The 15,379-nt window shown below is 42.7% G+C and overlaps 1 protein-coding gene across 2 annotated transcripts; it reads left to right on the top strand.

Annotated features, from left to right (window-relative positions):
• On the top strand, positions 1 to 3,953 carry hbegfa (heparin-binding EGF-like growth factor a). 2 transcript variants are annotated; one of them, XM_054792102.1, is made up of 6 exons: positions 1 to 204; positions 946 to 1,194; positions 1,265 to 1,460; positions 1,549 to 1,704; positions 1,815 to 1,901; positions 2,873 to 3,953. In XM_054792102.1, the coding sequence occupies exons 1-5, from the start codon at positions 162 to 164 to the stop codon at positions 1,885 to 1,887; spliced, it is 717 nt and encodes a 238-aa protein (XP_054648077.1). In that variant the 5' UTR covers positions 1 to 161; the 3' UTR covers positions 1,888 to 1,901; positions 2,873 to 3,953. The 2 variants fall into 2 exon arrangements, with proteins under 2 accessions (XP_054648077.1, XP_054648078.1); XM_054792103.1 differs by lacking the exon at positions 1,815 to 1,901 and having other exon boundaries at positions 2,873 to 3,952.
• Positions 3,954 to 15,379: the final 11,426 nt, after the last annotated feature.

Below are 15,379 nucleotides of genomic sequence, written 5' to 3'. Positions count from 1 at the left end.
ACAGCAGACACGCGCTTGCCGCCGTGTGAAGTAACACTAAGAGACGGAATAAACTTCAGTGAAGCTACCAAAAAAAAAATACAAAAAAAAGATTATTTTGTACCCGGAGTGAGTGGAACTTGGTTAACACCTTTTTTTGGTCTTTTTTTTAAGCCTTCATCATGAGGATTTGGATTGTTGTGCTCGTGCTGCTTCACTCTCTGGGTAAGTGTTGGTAAATGTTTCTGTGTTATTAATAGTGGTTTTATTAGTAGTGTTATAAAAATACCCCAGCACGACCGAGCTATAGAATGACTCAAACACCTCCACACCTTTTAGCCAACCGTTTCTTGTCCAGCTAAGGGGGGTCGTCTCTCTATTTGTGAGCATGCTTTTTATGTAAGCGGATACTCTTATTTTTAACTCATATTCTTAGCTAAGTGTCTACCCGTGCATGTTGCATGGAGAGGGTGGAGATGAAGGTCGACGTGTCAATGTAAAGCTTAACATAAATGCATGTGGTTAGATCGGCAGAATAGTTGTGTGTGGTGCTAACGAGTAGGCTGGGAGTGGACGAATTGATTCAAATAGTATCAGTATCAGATCGATAGTAGCGTGGATGATATGGGCATTATTCAGTTCTCTACTGCGTTTATTTTCACAAATATCTTTCTTGTGGTGTTCCTATTGTTTACAGAGTCACATCAGGGAATAAGTGTCAAATTTGTTTTGCTTTTGCTCAGTTATTTTTCACTATTTATGTAAATTGCATATAACAAAAGGGGAATAAGTGAATAAATCGTTGTCCTGTGTTTTATTCCGACTGGCCCACCCCCTGTGACTAACAGGAACCCCCTCCTTGTGTCAGGAGCATGTTTAAACTTGTCCCACTCTGTGGCCCGCCCACCTTGGCACACTCACACTCAGGCAATTCAACTCAACGGTATTGTTGTGCTCTTCTTGCAGTGGCATCAAGACAGGTGCGCGGCGCCGCGGTGGACAGGTATGACAGCGACAGGCAGCAGCACACGGCTGTCATCAACTTCCTGGATGCGAGCGACGACAGAAGGCCCGAGGAGGAGGAGGAGCTCACGGGAGAAGCCACGATGTTGGAGGAAGAGGAGGATGATGAGGAGTACGGTGATGAATACTACTACGATGGCGAGGATTATGATGAAAGCACATCTGGGGATGATGAATTGGAAGTGCCAAGAGGTAACGATCACACGCATTGCAGATTAGCACAATTTAAGCACATTTATTGACCTGATTTTGTGTTTTTTAGTCGCCATGTCAAGCAAACCCAGAGATCCATCAGCCATCCTGGAAGCAGAAAACACCGAAGGGCAGAGAAGGAGAAAAGGGAGGAAGAAGGGCAAAGGAAAAGGAAAGAAGAGGAATCCTTGCATGAAGAAGTACAAAGACTTCTGCATTCACGGCACCTGTCAGTACCTGAGAGACATCCGACTCCCATCCTGTGTGTGAGTAGCACGTCCGCATTTAGATCTTATCTGGGCCACTTTTCCCTGAGATGGAGCTGAATTATGAATGAACGGCTCATCCTTCCAGGTGCCACCCGAGTTTCTCCGGGAAAAGGTGTGAGTTGGTCTCCCTGCCTGTGGAGAAGCCTCCGGAGGGCTACAACCGCACCACGGCTCTGGCTGTGGTGGCTGTGGTGCTGTCGTCCATCTGCCTCACCATCATCGGCCTTTTGCTGATGCTCAGGTGAGCTGACACCTGCTAAACATACACACACACACACACACGGTAGGGTTGAAGGGCTTTTCTTGGCAAAATAGTCATTTTAAGGAGCCCCGTGTTCTGATTGATTCCAGGTTTCACAAGCGGGGAGCGTATGATGTAGAGAGTGAGGAGAAGGTGAAGTTAGGGTTAGCATCCAACCACTGAAGAGACAAGGAAGGGTGAGTACAATCTCAGTTCATAAATCCTGCATTTAGGGAATTAAAGAAGCTTAAGGCAAGCTGTCTAAGGGGCTATTGGCAGTGTAGTTGTTCACACAGCTGATATGACCAGTCCAAAGTCAGATGGGATAGGTTCCAGCTCACCCGTTAACCGGAACAGCACAAGTAGTAGAAACTGAATGATGTTGTCAGAAGGGCTATTGATAGTGTAGTGGTTCACACAGCTTAGTCAACTGATGTAGACTCTAGCTTCTCCGTGACTCTGAATAGGATAATATTGGTAGGGTAGTGGTTCACACAGCTAAGTCAACTGGTGCATGGTCTAGCTTCAACATGACTTGAAACAAGGTAATATTGGTAATGTAGCGGTTCCTACAGCTAAGTCAGTTGGTATCAGCTTTAGCCTCTCCATGACTTGGAACAAGATAATATTGGTAGTGTAGTGGTTCACGCAGCTGGTGTGACCAGTTTTGGGTGTAGTCCACCTATTTCCAAAAGGCAGCTGGGATAGGCTCCAGCTGTGAAGATAATCAGTAGAAATTGAATGAATGAATGAATGAGTGAAGTTTTCAGAAGGTACTGGTTAGAAAATGAACGAATTAATAAATTTCCTAGAATGGCTTTTTTTGTTAGCGTTGTGGTTCATACAGCTCAGATAAAATAACTGTGATAGGCTCCAGCTTCCCCATGATGGGAATAAGCGGTAGAAAATGAATCAATGGTGTTTTCTGAAAGGTTCTTGGTAAGTAATGGTTCAGCAGCTTGCGTGACCTGTCACCAGCTGGGATAGGCTCCAGCATCTTTGCGAGCCTGAAGAGCCTCGATTGTACCTGGAAGGCTGCCAATAGAATGCACCCTTATTTGGAACAGTAAAAAGCAGCACATCAACCACACACTGGCAAATGTCTTTGTTTTTGCTGAATTTGAAGTGCGTAACTCATATTTTGCTTTCTTTTCTCCTCTCATGTCAGGCAAAGGAGTGGAGATACTACCTCAAAATAGAAGGACAGGAGGAGGGTCCTGGAGAAAATGAAAGGAACGCAGACGGATGAAGAAAGGGAACAGGGGGTGTCCGCTTCACCCTTTGCTGGATGTTCACATTCAACAAATATGGACAGCTCAGCATATTCCTGGAGGCCTTGGACAAAGACGGCCACATCTGAAGGTGGAAATAGGGGACAGGCCAGAGGATGGACTAGCAATGGACGAGTGGTGAGCACCGAGGGATGAGAAGGAAAGGAAGAAGAAAGAACATTTGCTGCTTCCTGACTGTGTGAAGAGAACTTTCAGACTGAACTGAATCCAATTCATTAACAAGCAAGAGAGCTAAATCTGGAATTTTTGTCTGGAAAAAAAACAACAAAAAAAACAGGCAGCATTTTATATTTTCCCACACGAGCGCATTATTTGTTTTTTTTTTCCTGTACAGTAAACAGTATATTTATACTTTTAATTTATTTATTTAAGCAAACTGTATTTATGTAGGTTTAATTAACCTCCTTCAACAGTTCAACATTGATGTTACAGTTGTTTTGTATTCCTTATTGGACATTATTTATTAAAAAAAAAAATACAATGCTCAGAGTCCCAGGGGGCAAATGTATTATTTAAAAACAAATTGAAAAATAGCCTTTAATTTTGGCACTCAGAACATAATCGATAGCACTGTGATATGTATATTTTTTTTTACTGATTAGAGTTTTCACTGAAAACAACCATTGTAGGGCATCGTGCACATTCATAGCTGGGACAGTTGAGGCTGAAAATGACTATATATGTATATATATATATTCAAAAGGGAGTCCAATATAACATACGGGGCCTTGAGCTGAAGCACTGTTGAAATAATTTGGTGTCTTTGTAATTTGTTTGTCTTTGTCTTACCATCATTTAAAGCGAAACACTTACAGTAACTGTCAAGCAACACGAAGAAATGTGAATTCATGTTCCATGCTTTCAAAAACTGCAATTCTGAAGTGATTTTTATTAATGTGACTTCTTTTTTTCTCAGAGCGAAATCAATAAAATCTAAGAATTCTCCACTCCTGGTGTTGCAGCTTCATTGCCTGTTTGTGTAAAAAACTGACCCAACAATGATCGCATTGTGTTTCACTCATCAGTTAACGAAGGTCAAGTGTACATTTAGACACCCCCTGTTTGGCTTCCGGAGTCTGAGCACGAGTTATTGTGATATTTTAAAATGTCCGGCGCACTTAACGATAAGACCGACCTGTCGTGTTGGCGCTGTCTTAAGCTGTAATTATAGTAAACATAATATTTTCATTTCCGCTTGTGCTGACGTGTGAGCAGCCCCTTTTGAAGTGAAGCACCTGCATCCTGAGCACTGAAAAAGACTATCGTGCCTTCAGTTGTATTAAGTCACCTGAGAAGTACAGTGCAGCTGTGCGGCTTATGGCTGACTGACGTCGACATAAGCGGTCGGCATAAGTTTGTTGACATGGGTTTCCTCCATTTGCGCATATTTTTATTTGGATTCTTCTGTTTTCGTTAGATAATGTGGCGGCGGGAGTGCTGTGTAGTTCTGAGCTGTGAATCAAGGGTTGGGCTAAAGGGTGCAGTGGACTTCGCCTGCTAGCTATAGCCACTCCAAGAGAAGAAGAGTTGCCGAGCCGCGTTTGTGGCATTGAAGTGTGGAGTGAGTCTTGCTGTAAGGCAGTGGTGTCCAAATTGCGGCCGGGGGGCCATTTGCGGCACGCTGCTGCGATTTTATTGGCCCGCAGCACGGTTTAAAAAATGTAGACATTTCATAGATTTAAATCAATTAATTTTCAAGATAATAAACTTTAAAAGACAACCCTTATAGTCTGTAGCCTCTTGGGCTGTGATGTCATCCTTAAGCGGGTTCTACTATGCTAGTTATGTATCCTTTGATCCTACATAAGGAGACCAATAATGAACCCTATAAGGTGAATTAGTGTACTACTACTGTGCCTCTAGCGTTGTATGAGACAGGGTTCAGTTTATGCTGTGTAACCAAATAGTAGCGGTACAAGTGATGTAATGTATCTGAGTTCGCTATGAGTAGCCTTCATCATGACGGATCGATGACACTTGACTTTACAGCCGTTTTTATGCAGCAAGCAGCAGATGCTCAGTACGGCGCACACAGCAGGTTACAGCAGCGCGCCATTACTCATACAGCCAGCCCAGCAGATGTCATGTTCAAAGACACGGCACCAGCTTGAACATCTAAGACCTCAGCCGCCCCTGAATGCCACAGCGGTTCAGAGAAAACCGCATGCAGCCAATAGTGGCAGGATGCAACAATGCTGTCACGTATGCCACCCGCGGTTTTAATGACGACCGAGGACGGTCCAAAGACCCAGCTGGGCTCAAAGGCAAGCTGAGGCGTAGCCAAAAGTTAGTCACCCCTTGAAGTCACCTCCTACACGGAAGTTGTGTGTAACATACTTTTATGTGTAGAAATCCAGAGCACTTTTGTTGGCAGGGTGTTTATAGGTTTTGTTTTCATACTTATAGTTCCGGGTGCCATATGTGGACAATTTATATTGCAACCAAATTTCTATGAAGGCTAACGAAGCTTTGTGTTTTTATTAGAGATGCTCAATATTGATATTCTCTCAAACTAATCTCATGTAATGAACACGCTCTGCTTCTTTTAAGCCTAAGTCGCAGCGAGTCGTACGGGCTCCTACGGCTGGTCTACTGCAAAAAAATCAAAGAAACGCACAGAAGGCGTGTGTGACGTGCTGATTTTTGAGCTGCAGACTGGCCAAAAAAACCCTCTCTGGCCGCTTTTGTTTTTTTTCAGGCTGCAAGACCAATTTACGCGCTTCATACGCCTGTGTGTGTCCTCCATACGGCCAACGTATGTCTTTTGTACGTTTTGCTGGTGTCAGGTTTGGGCAAAATGTCAGGTTTTTTTTTACGTTGCTCTTGCGGGTTCCTATGTGTGTAGTATGCCACATGTGTACCCCACATACGTACTTAATATGGCCAACGCATGTTCAGATAGCCCTGGGCAGGTTACATTGACATGGCAACACATAGAAGCTGAACTCTGATTGGACAAAAACATCTAACATACACAAGCAGTGCAGCCAAGAAACATGCTACCAAATGAAGATAATAGACTATTGGGAATACATTAATACAATTTCATGGAACAAATACAAGAATTGAAGTTGTAAATGTAGGTCAGTGCTTCTGGTAGGTTAGGCCAGCAGAGAAGGCCTTGCTGGCCCTGACTGCACACCACTGCGTTTATGCATGTGTGACAGGGGATGGTTACTTGCAGTAGTGAAGCCAACATAATCCCATCCCCTCAATGTCAAGTAGCAAAGAAACAGAAATAGTGCCGTGCCGTCATGCACACATAGCTGCTATTCCCGGGATGATGGGTACCCGGGAGACGGAATGCTGAGAGAGAAAAATGTTTGCCCTGATCTCTTTCTTACGCTGTAGAGTCTGTAACATTGAAATCAGTATGAATTAGGTTATAATATAACATGTTATCATTTATAATGGAACCATTTCAACAATCATTTTAATTCGCGTATATCCTCTCCAGCTATAATATCATAAAATGAAACTTGGATGTACAGTACTCAGTGTACAGCTTGTATTGGAGTAGACATTTGCTATCTACAGAAAATTACACACATTAGTTATTGTCTAAATAGCTGGCAAAGCAAGTGAGCAGTGCCTACAGTGCAACATGGTGGTGGTAGTGTCATGGTCTGTGGCTGCATGAGTGCTGCCAGCACTGTGGCGCTGCAGTTCATAGAGAGAAGCATGAATTCCAACATTACTGAGAAGGGAGATGGTGATGGTGCGGCCAAGTGTGTCTCTTCCAGACCTGAGCCTAATTGAGCACCTGTGGCGCGCACGTGGAGTGCAAGGTGTCTAACGTCTACCAGCTCTGTGATGTCACCACGGAGGAGCGCTTTCCAAACTGTGCAGCTCCGGTGAGTTCAATGTCCAAGACTGCTTGTCTTTCTGTTTTTGTATTTCTCTATTAACAGAGGTTAACGTCTTTCTACACTTGAATGCTTGCTATTATAGTGCTTCTTGAAATACGTTCATTGGTGCACTTCGTGAACCACAGACCATGAGCAAACGCGTGTCAGGGCAATTGTAAGTGGACTTAAGTCGTCAGAGGTTGCACTGAGTGTAATGAGACGCTACATTTGTTGTGGAAAGGTGCTTCCTGCCCGGCTGAGAAGCAACAATGGGTGCTTTCCATGCTGGGATGGAAGTGCGTACGCCGACAGTTGGAAACGTCATTATTTTCTTACAGGATACCGTCCAAAATGTTTTTGAATTAAATAAATGCGCCGGAGTGGAATGTTTGACTTTTAACTTTATTGTAAAAGGTATGTGTTTTTTTTTCTATGCACAGCTGCTCCTGTCAGAATGAAACGTCGACCTCAGCGCGCCATCCAGGACTGACCGATGAGGTGGTGACAGCATCAGCACCACCATTGTCACATGATAAAAGAGTGTGTAATGGATTGGCAGAGCATGGGCACGGTGAGGACAGCCTGAGAAGGCCAAGGTCAAGGTCAAGGTCAAATGTATTTATATAGCACATTTCCAACAGTTAACTGCCCAAAGTGCTGCACAGCAGCCAACGATACACAAAACTACACAGCACCCCTAATAATAGATTGTACAACCGAAAGGTAAAAACAATGGACCAAATTAATGACACTAATACGACAGTAAAAACAATTAAAAAAACACACAATAAAAAAAAACAATAAAAACAGTGCCCAGGTTAACTTTAAAAGCCAGTCCATAAAAGTAAGATTTCAATAAAGATTCAAAATGCTCCAGCGATTGTGCAGATGTAATGTTCCAAAGTCTCGGATCAGCGACAGAGAAGGCCCCATCAGCCCGAGATTTAAGATTAGATCTGGGAATGGTTAAAGGGAGCTGTGAGCTGGACCTCATAGTTTAGCGGGAACATAAACGGTCAGCTGAGTGTGAGGGAGCCAGACCATTCAGCGATTTAAAAACCAAAAGAAGAATTTTGAACTGGATCCTGTAAGTAACGGGTAACCAGTGCAAAGAGGCCAGGATTGGGGTTATAGGTTCCCGTCTCTTGGTGCCACTTAACAGGTGGGCAGCTGCATTTTGAACCAGCTGGAGACGATGTATGGACGACTGATCCAAACCACAATACAAGGAGTCGCAGTCGTCCAAGCGGCAAGTAATAAATAAATGAACAACATGCTCAAAGACGTCATTTTTTTTTCCACGACGGGTGGAAAAAACAAGACTGGACCACAGCTTCACTTGTTTACACAGTTGAAAAGAACCATCTGTTTCTTACATGTGGTTGACAGTATGATGATAGCGGGCCAAGTGCACTGTCCATACCAGGGGTGTCCAAAGTACGGCCAGGGGGCCATTTGCGGCCCGCAGCGGTGATTTTTCATTTTATCAGCCCGCCGCACAGTCTAAAAATGTAATTTAACAAGGAAACTTAAAAAAAACAAACATTGGAAAATCAATCAAAAGTCAACATATTAAGAGAAGAGTTGTAATCTAGCAAGGAAAAAAAGTCAGAATTTCTCAAGAATAAAGTAATAGTATGAGGAAAAATCTCATTTTAGTAGCATGACGTTGAAATATAAATTTCTCAGTCAAAAACAATAAATAATGTTGCAATTTTTGGAAACTTAGGTTGGGGGAAAATGTATAACATGGGAATAAAGTCAAAATATCAGGAGAAAAGAAGTTGAAATATTTGTAAAATTATACCAAAAAAAAAAAACAGCAGCGTAAAGTCAAAATATTACAAGGAAAAAACTTCTACTTTGAAAAAATATGAAAATACGTCAAATGAGGAAAAATATCATTTCAGCAACAATGTTGAAATAAAGAAAAAATACATTATTTTTTGAAAAGATATAAAGTTACAATTGCAAGAAGAAAATTTAAATGAGGAAAGGTGAAATTAAACAGTTGGAAAGTGTAAAAAATCAGCAGAAATGGAAAAAAACAGCTGTAATTTTACAGGAATAAAGTCAAAATATTAGTCATATTCGAATGAAAAACAGAAGTGCCAATTTTACGAGCCATGAGGAGTGGGTCAGGTCGGACACATTTATTGTGCCTTACTTTGATTCACCCTTCACTTCCTGTCAACTATCCGCTATGGTCCGCTTTGGTCTTTATTCCTGTCCTGCATACATCCCTACTACCTCCTGCTCCATTTCCTCATCCTGTCTCCTTCTACTTCCTCCTCCTGCATGCTTCATCAGAAAGAGATACATGCATTGAGTAGAGAGAGCACGTGCTTCACTTTTTGATGCAGACTGACCAACATCCTGCAAGCGGTGCATGAAAAAAATGGTAAGATCGCGTCATTAGGCACACCTGAGTAAACATGAGCTGGATCCAACTTTCGGATCGTTACGAAGCCACGAATGCGCCATTTTTAGTGATACCACTGAAAAGGTATTCATTTATTTATTGTAGTTGTAGAATGCAGTGTTAAAAAGTCATATTTGGCATGATGTAGTTTCAGTTTTTCTTTGTAATAGTATTGTTTGTACTTTTATTTTGTTAATATTGTTATAGGGCAGGGGTCTGCTGCTCCCACATGCGGCTCTTTTAGCCTGCTGCTGTGGCTCCAGCTGGTTTATGCTTCTGTGTAGTCACTACGCCGTCATGAGCCTTTCAGAGTTCTGCGTTGGAGTTGACCGTGTGCCCTACAATTCTCTGCCAAAGTGCCAGGGGAAGTGTCAGCTCGGTGAGAGACCAACTATTTCGCTTGTTAGCTTCCTTTGCTGTTAACGAGCAATGGCAACTAAAGCGACATGGAACTGGAAGCAATCGAAGTGTTACAACACTTTTATAGCAAATGTTGATCCAAAATTGCAGAGAAGAAACATGACTAATTGCCAGGTGGCAACAGGTGTGGCTTGTGACGCCACCGGGAGGCACAGGAAGACAGAAGTACAACGTGACAATACGCGTAAGGAATCTATACATATAGCATTAGCGCGATTTCGTGGTCAAATAGGTTTTGTGGCTCCAAGTGGGTTTTTATTTGGTGGAAACGGGCACAAATGGCTCTTTGATGCTAAAGGTTGCCGAGAATATTAGCATAATATTTGTATTTTCATTTTAATACTTACCCAGCCGACCCTAATGAGGATAAGCGGCATAGAAAATGGATGGATTTTAATTTTTGATCAATGAGTTACATCAACCGTTTTCTTTCAATATACAAACTTTATTAAATTAATTAATTAATTCAACAAGAACTGAAGTATGACATGAATAGAAATGAAAAAAATGCAGGTATGATTCAATTTGAGGTTTTCTTTTGTTAAGGCATAACCTTAAAGTATTTAATTGGCTGGCATTTCTTTATTGAAACATTACCTAGCTTGCAGTATATTTCTATACATTTCAGTAAAAACAGCTTGATATGTACTGTATATAGTGACAGTATGAATCAACGAATGGTACCTAAATCCTAATAACATCAGGTTGGTTGCATGCGTACATACGCGCATTTAATGTGTCACTTCAGTGGTTGACTTGAAGATAGACTTGCTCCACTGTAATAGCACAGTGGTCTTTCATTTCATCAACGTAATGATATCTCGGATGACATGGTTATCGGGCATTATCACCTTGCAGCTGCCCCTGCACACCCTTATGCAAAATATAACAAATGGGCATATTTCATGAAGCAAATGCATGATTAAGTGCATTCGTCAAGTGCACCCAAACCATATCAATGACTTGTGTTGGTGGGAGAAGTCATTCAGTTCAATTGTGCCCTGTCCGCTTGCCCCTGATGTCAGCAGGGTCCTGGACAGGGACGCCAGCAGATTCCCCACAGCTGATGTCACCCTGCTGGACAGACACTTGTTATGTATCACACTATTAAATTCTCACTGAGCTCTATTTAGGCCCTGAGGAGGCTGATGGTGGCATCGCGTTACATACTGGGCAAGACCAGTCGGGCGAGGGAGAGCCAAAATAACACATATATACACGCACGCACACACAAATGCACACGCACATACAGTACACACACAGAAGCACAGACAAACAGACAGGAAGGTAGGCTGACTGCATGCTTGACTCATCTGTTTTTCTTTGCCTCTTACAGGAGGCCCTGTGGCTCTGTAAAATAATAAAAACTCCTCCCACATCCGCCCAGTGTTTGTTTGCAGAAGCAGACATCTATTGGTGGTTTTAGAGGATCAAGTTGACTCGTGCTGGTCCGTTGAGGTGGCTGCCACCACAGCTGATGGGAAAGGAGGCGGGCGGACGTCAAAGTAGACAGCAAAAGGCTCTGGTTACCAAAATGGGTGGGTTGCAGGCATTCTTCCTTTGTGGTCGGGCTGGTGTGCATTCCCCCAAAAAATAAATCCACCTCACCCGTCCCCTTGTTGCTCAATTTTTTAAGCAATGACTGCTCCGCTTTGATTCTTAAAGGGTTGTTGGGAAAGAGTGATTTCAGTCATGAAGAAAACATCTTTTTACCTTTTGCATCAGTTAAGTAAATAATAATATATTATGCCACATATATATACTACTACACTATATAATACTGTGCAATTTATATACAAAAATTAAACAAAATTAAATATTCTAATCTTTTTTCATCCCGGAGATGACTTTAACCCTTTTGCTAGGGTTCAATCTTGAAATGTCTGGCTGAGCGTGTGCATCTCTCATCCCCTTGTTGTGTAAAAATGGAAGTTGACGCCGCAATGGCCTTGGGCATGAAGGTGCATGATCGCCATGCACCTTCATGCCATGACAATAAAACTCTTGAATCTTGAATCTTGAACTCATACCAGCATTACAGCCTAAAATGTTATTTTTGTATCCTTCATGCTCTTGAATAGTCTTATTTAAGCTCAGCCAATAAAATCTATGGTTTCATACCACATGTATGGATATGATAAACAAATACTAACATAACATGGGATGGGATGTGGGATGTGATAAAACCTAATTACAGTCAATGAAAATAATATAATACAACTTTTTTTAAAATAAAACTATTGTCTTTTTAGTCTGTGTGTGCCTGTTTTTACCTCTCCTGGTACACCAGACTCCTCTCACTTTCCAAAAACATGCATTTTAGGTGAGTTGGAGACTATGAATTGTCCATAGTTGTGAACGTGAGTCTAAATGGTTGTTTGTCTTGGTGTCCTGTGATTGACTGGTCATCTGTCCAGGGTGTACCCCTTCGATCGCATTAGCTGGAATACGCTCCAGCTCACCGGTGACCCTAAGAAGAAGGGGTATAGAAAATGAATGAATGAAGAAATGTTTGAATGCCTTTGGAGTGGACTGGTAGAAGGTAAAAGGTTCCCTGGTATGTAAAACTGACTTTAATGATGATACAACAGTAATATGTGTTCCAAGAGCCTGGTTAGGAGCACCAAACATGACCTCCCTGACATGTTTGCTTCGCTTTTGAGAGACGTTCCGAGTTTTCATGATGTCATTAAGGAAAAACCTCCTGTCTCATGGTACATGATACTGCCTCTGATTTGGGAGACACCAAACAGTGCTTATAACTTGTAAGGGCTCGAAAATCCCAAGCCTGTGACTTCGGACCTGTCTCGCCCTGTCCTGTCTTGACTTGGGACTTGACTTGGACTTGCACGTCTTTATTTGGGACCTGACTCGTGATTTGAGATTAAGGACTTCAGACTTTCAAAACAGACTTGCTCCCACCGATGCTTTACGACAGGGGCGTCCAAACTTTTCCCGCCGAGGGCCGCATCTGGTAAAACCAAAGAATACAGGGGCCACCTTGATATTTTACATTTTGTGAACCAACTCATATTTTGTTTAGTATTTTAACTTTAATAACAATTTTGTTTTGTTGTTATAGTATTTCTACGATTTTTTTTCTGTCAATATTTTGACTTTATTGTAATATTTTGTAGAATGACTGCTCTTTCTTCCACTTTTGTTTTTGTTTTTGTAAGTTTTCTTGTTTAATTGTATTTTTAAACTGTGTCGAGGGCCGATGGTAACACAGCTGCGGGCCGCAAATGGCCCCCGGGCCACACTTTGGAAAGCATTGCTTTACGACAAATGTATGAGGACACCAACGGGAAAGTCCCATGTTTGAGAGACGATTCAAACTGTGTTTTTGTGCAGGCTCAACTGAATAGTTTAACAGTTGGTGGTCTGAGATAAAAGTCCCGGAGATCACCAGATATCATGATTCATTCCCTCAGTGCAAAGCAATATGTGCGATACTTCAGCCTTGACCAAAATGTGGGCCTCCACGGCTGACTGTTTAACCATAAGACACCCCAGTATTTATAGCCCTTGACCACCATGCTTACAGTACATCCTACACTAAAGTATGATGCCTGGAAAATGAAGAGTTAATCTTCTTTCATCTCTTTGCTTTTCTCATTCTTCACCAGATTCACAGCAGATGATATCACGTCAGGCTGCCCACAGGCTCATGGTGGGGTCCGTGGCCTCAGCAAGACTTTCCCCTTTCTCTGGTCTGGAGAGAGTGGGAGCTGCCCAGAGAGCTGGAATGCCGAGGCAGCTGAAGGAGAGGAAGGCAAGCGAGGCGAGGGGGATTTTTTTTTTCTTTCCCCGGGATGAGATCATGGATGATGGCTTCTCGGAGCAAGAGGCAAAGCTCATGGCAGCTGAGACGCGCCCCTGGCTTCCCTTATGTTGACACACACACACACACACACACACACACACACAAGCACAAATAATTTCAAACACACACTTGTCAGAGAGATGACATCTCCTTCTCATGTGTGCCCATTACACCGCAGCCAATCTCCCGCTCCCTACTGCTGTGTCTTCATCAACGCAGCATAGCACAGCGGGAAGCTCCAAACAAAATGGTCAAGTCAAGACCCAGAGGGACACTTTTGTGCACCCCACCAAGTGAAAAGCCCCCAAGCCCATTACTAGCTGAGAGATGGAAACGATTAGTAGCACTTTGCAATTAGCATACTCAGCACTCCCAGTCGATTCAACTGTAACATTGTCTCATCTTGAAGAGTGATATCTGATTCTGGTCTTCCGCCACGGATTGGCCGATGAGACCCGCCGAGCAGCAACTGTCGAGACGGCAGGATGATGATGCCTTATTATTGTGATTACTCAGCCGCTTTTACTCCTGCCGCATGACTCATGGGGGCCAACGCTTTGGCGGCTTAATGCGTCCACCGAGGCTTTGTGCGCCGGTGTGAAAATACCTACTTCTCTGCGTGTGGATTTCGGGAATGTGACATAGCTCGGAGGCTTTGTCGAAGTACAAAGAGGCCCCCGGTTGAATATTGCACGTCTGTGTGGGTGTACTTGTTGTTTTTATGCGTCCTCTGTTCCGCTTCTCCAGTGAGCTGGATTATGGACCCATACTGGCTCTGTGTATAACACTTATAAGGTTGACTGATGCTTCATTCCACGCTGACGGGAAATAGGAAATATCCCACTTGGAGCTTCTGAGAGCCAACCTCAAAAGCGCTCCAGTTGAAAGTAAATAAAAACATGACTGACAACCTCAACCTCATCTTTTTACTGGCAGGCTTGTTCTTTTTTTTTTTTACAAAGTACATCAGGGGTGTCCAAACGTTTTCCCAGCGAGGGCCGCATACGGCAAAATCAAAGATTACAGGGGCCACTTTGATATTTTACATGTAAACCAACCTTTATGCAGAATTGCAGAATCATTTTTTCTGTTCCTATTATGACTTTATTGTAATATTTCGTAAAATGACTGCTCTTTCTTACGCTTCTGTTATTGTTTTTGTTACGCTTTTTGTTACGCTTTTTCAGTTTTCTTTTTAAAATGTGACGAGGGCCGATAATAACACAGCCGCCGTCCACAAATGGCCCCAGGTCCGCACTTTGGACACCCCCGATGTACATGCTGAATAGGTTGTGATAAATGTTGATCCATCTGGTATAGACAAATAGATATAGGATATACTGTATGATGTTCTCATTGATTTTGTACATGTGCAATTTACATTTTAATGTGACATAATATTTCTTCATATTTGCGTAAATCATTTGGTTTTTATTCACGTGCCCCCTATGACAACTGGCGTACCCCTGGTGTTACACGTATCCCACCTTGGAAACCTAGCCTTTAGGACATTCTTGAGTTTTTTAACACAGCCATTGTGTAATATTTCTTGCACCAAAGCTCTCAACTCAATATGCTGATGGTTAAAAGGGGGGGGGGGGGGGGGGGGGAGCCAGGAAGTCATGCACAAGATTAGAAAACCAGTAATGGCCAATAAAAGGGAGCACCTGCTTGGCTCCAAGCAGCGGGAAAAGTTTTAATTGGGGACTTCCTGTTCCACTATTAGAGTATGTAGTCCCTGGTTAATGCATGGTATTGCCATTGAGGGAAGGCTGAACAGTGGCAGGTAGAAGTGGAAGAACCCAGTGGTGGACCAAATGTATTTATTGTCTGAATGCTGAAAGAATCATGTTACAGCTTGTCAAAT

This window comes from Dunckerocampus dactyliophorus, chromosome 11 (assembly GCF_027744805.1).
Source record: "Dunckerocampus dactyliophorus isolate RoL2022-P2 chromosome 11, RoL_Ddac_1.1, whole genome shotgun sequence".
Classification (NCBI taxonomy): domain Eukaryota; kingdom Metazoa; phylum Chordata; class Actinopteri; order Syngnathiformes; family Syngnathidae; genus Dunckerocampus; species Dunckerocampus dactyliophorus.
Note: the sequence above shows the minus strand (reverse complement) of the source record. Positions and strands in the feature narration are given on the sequence as shown.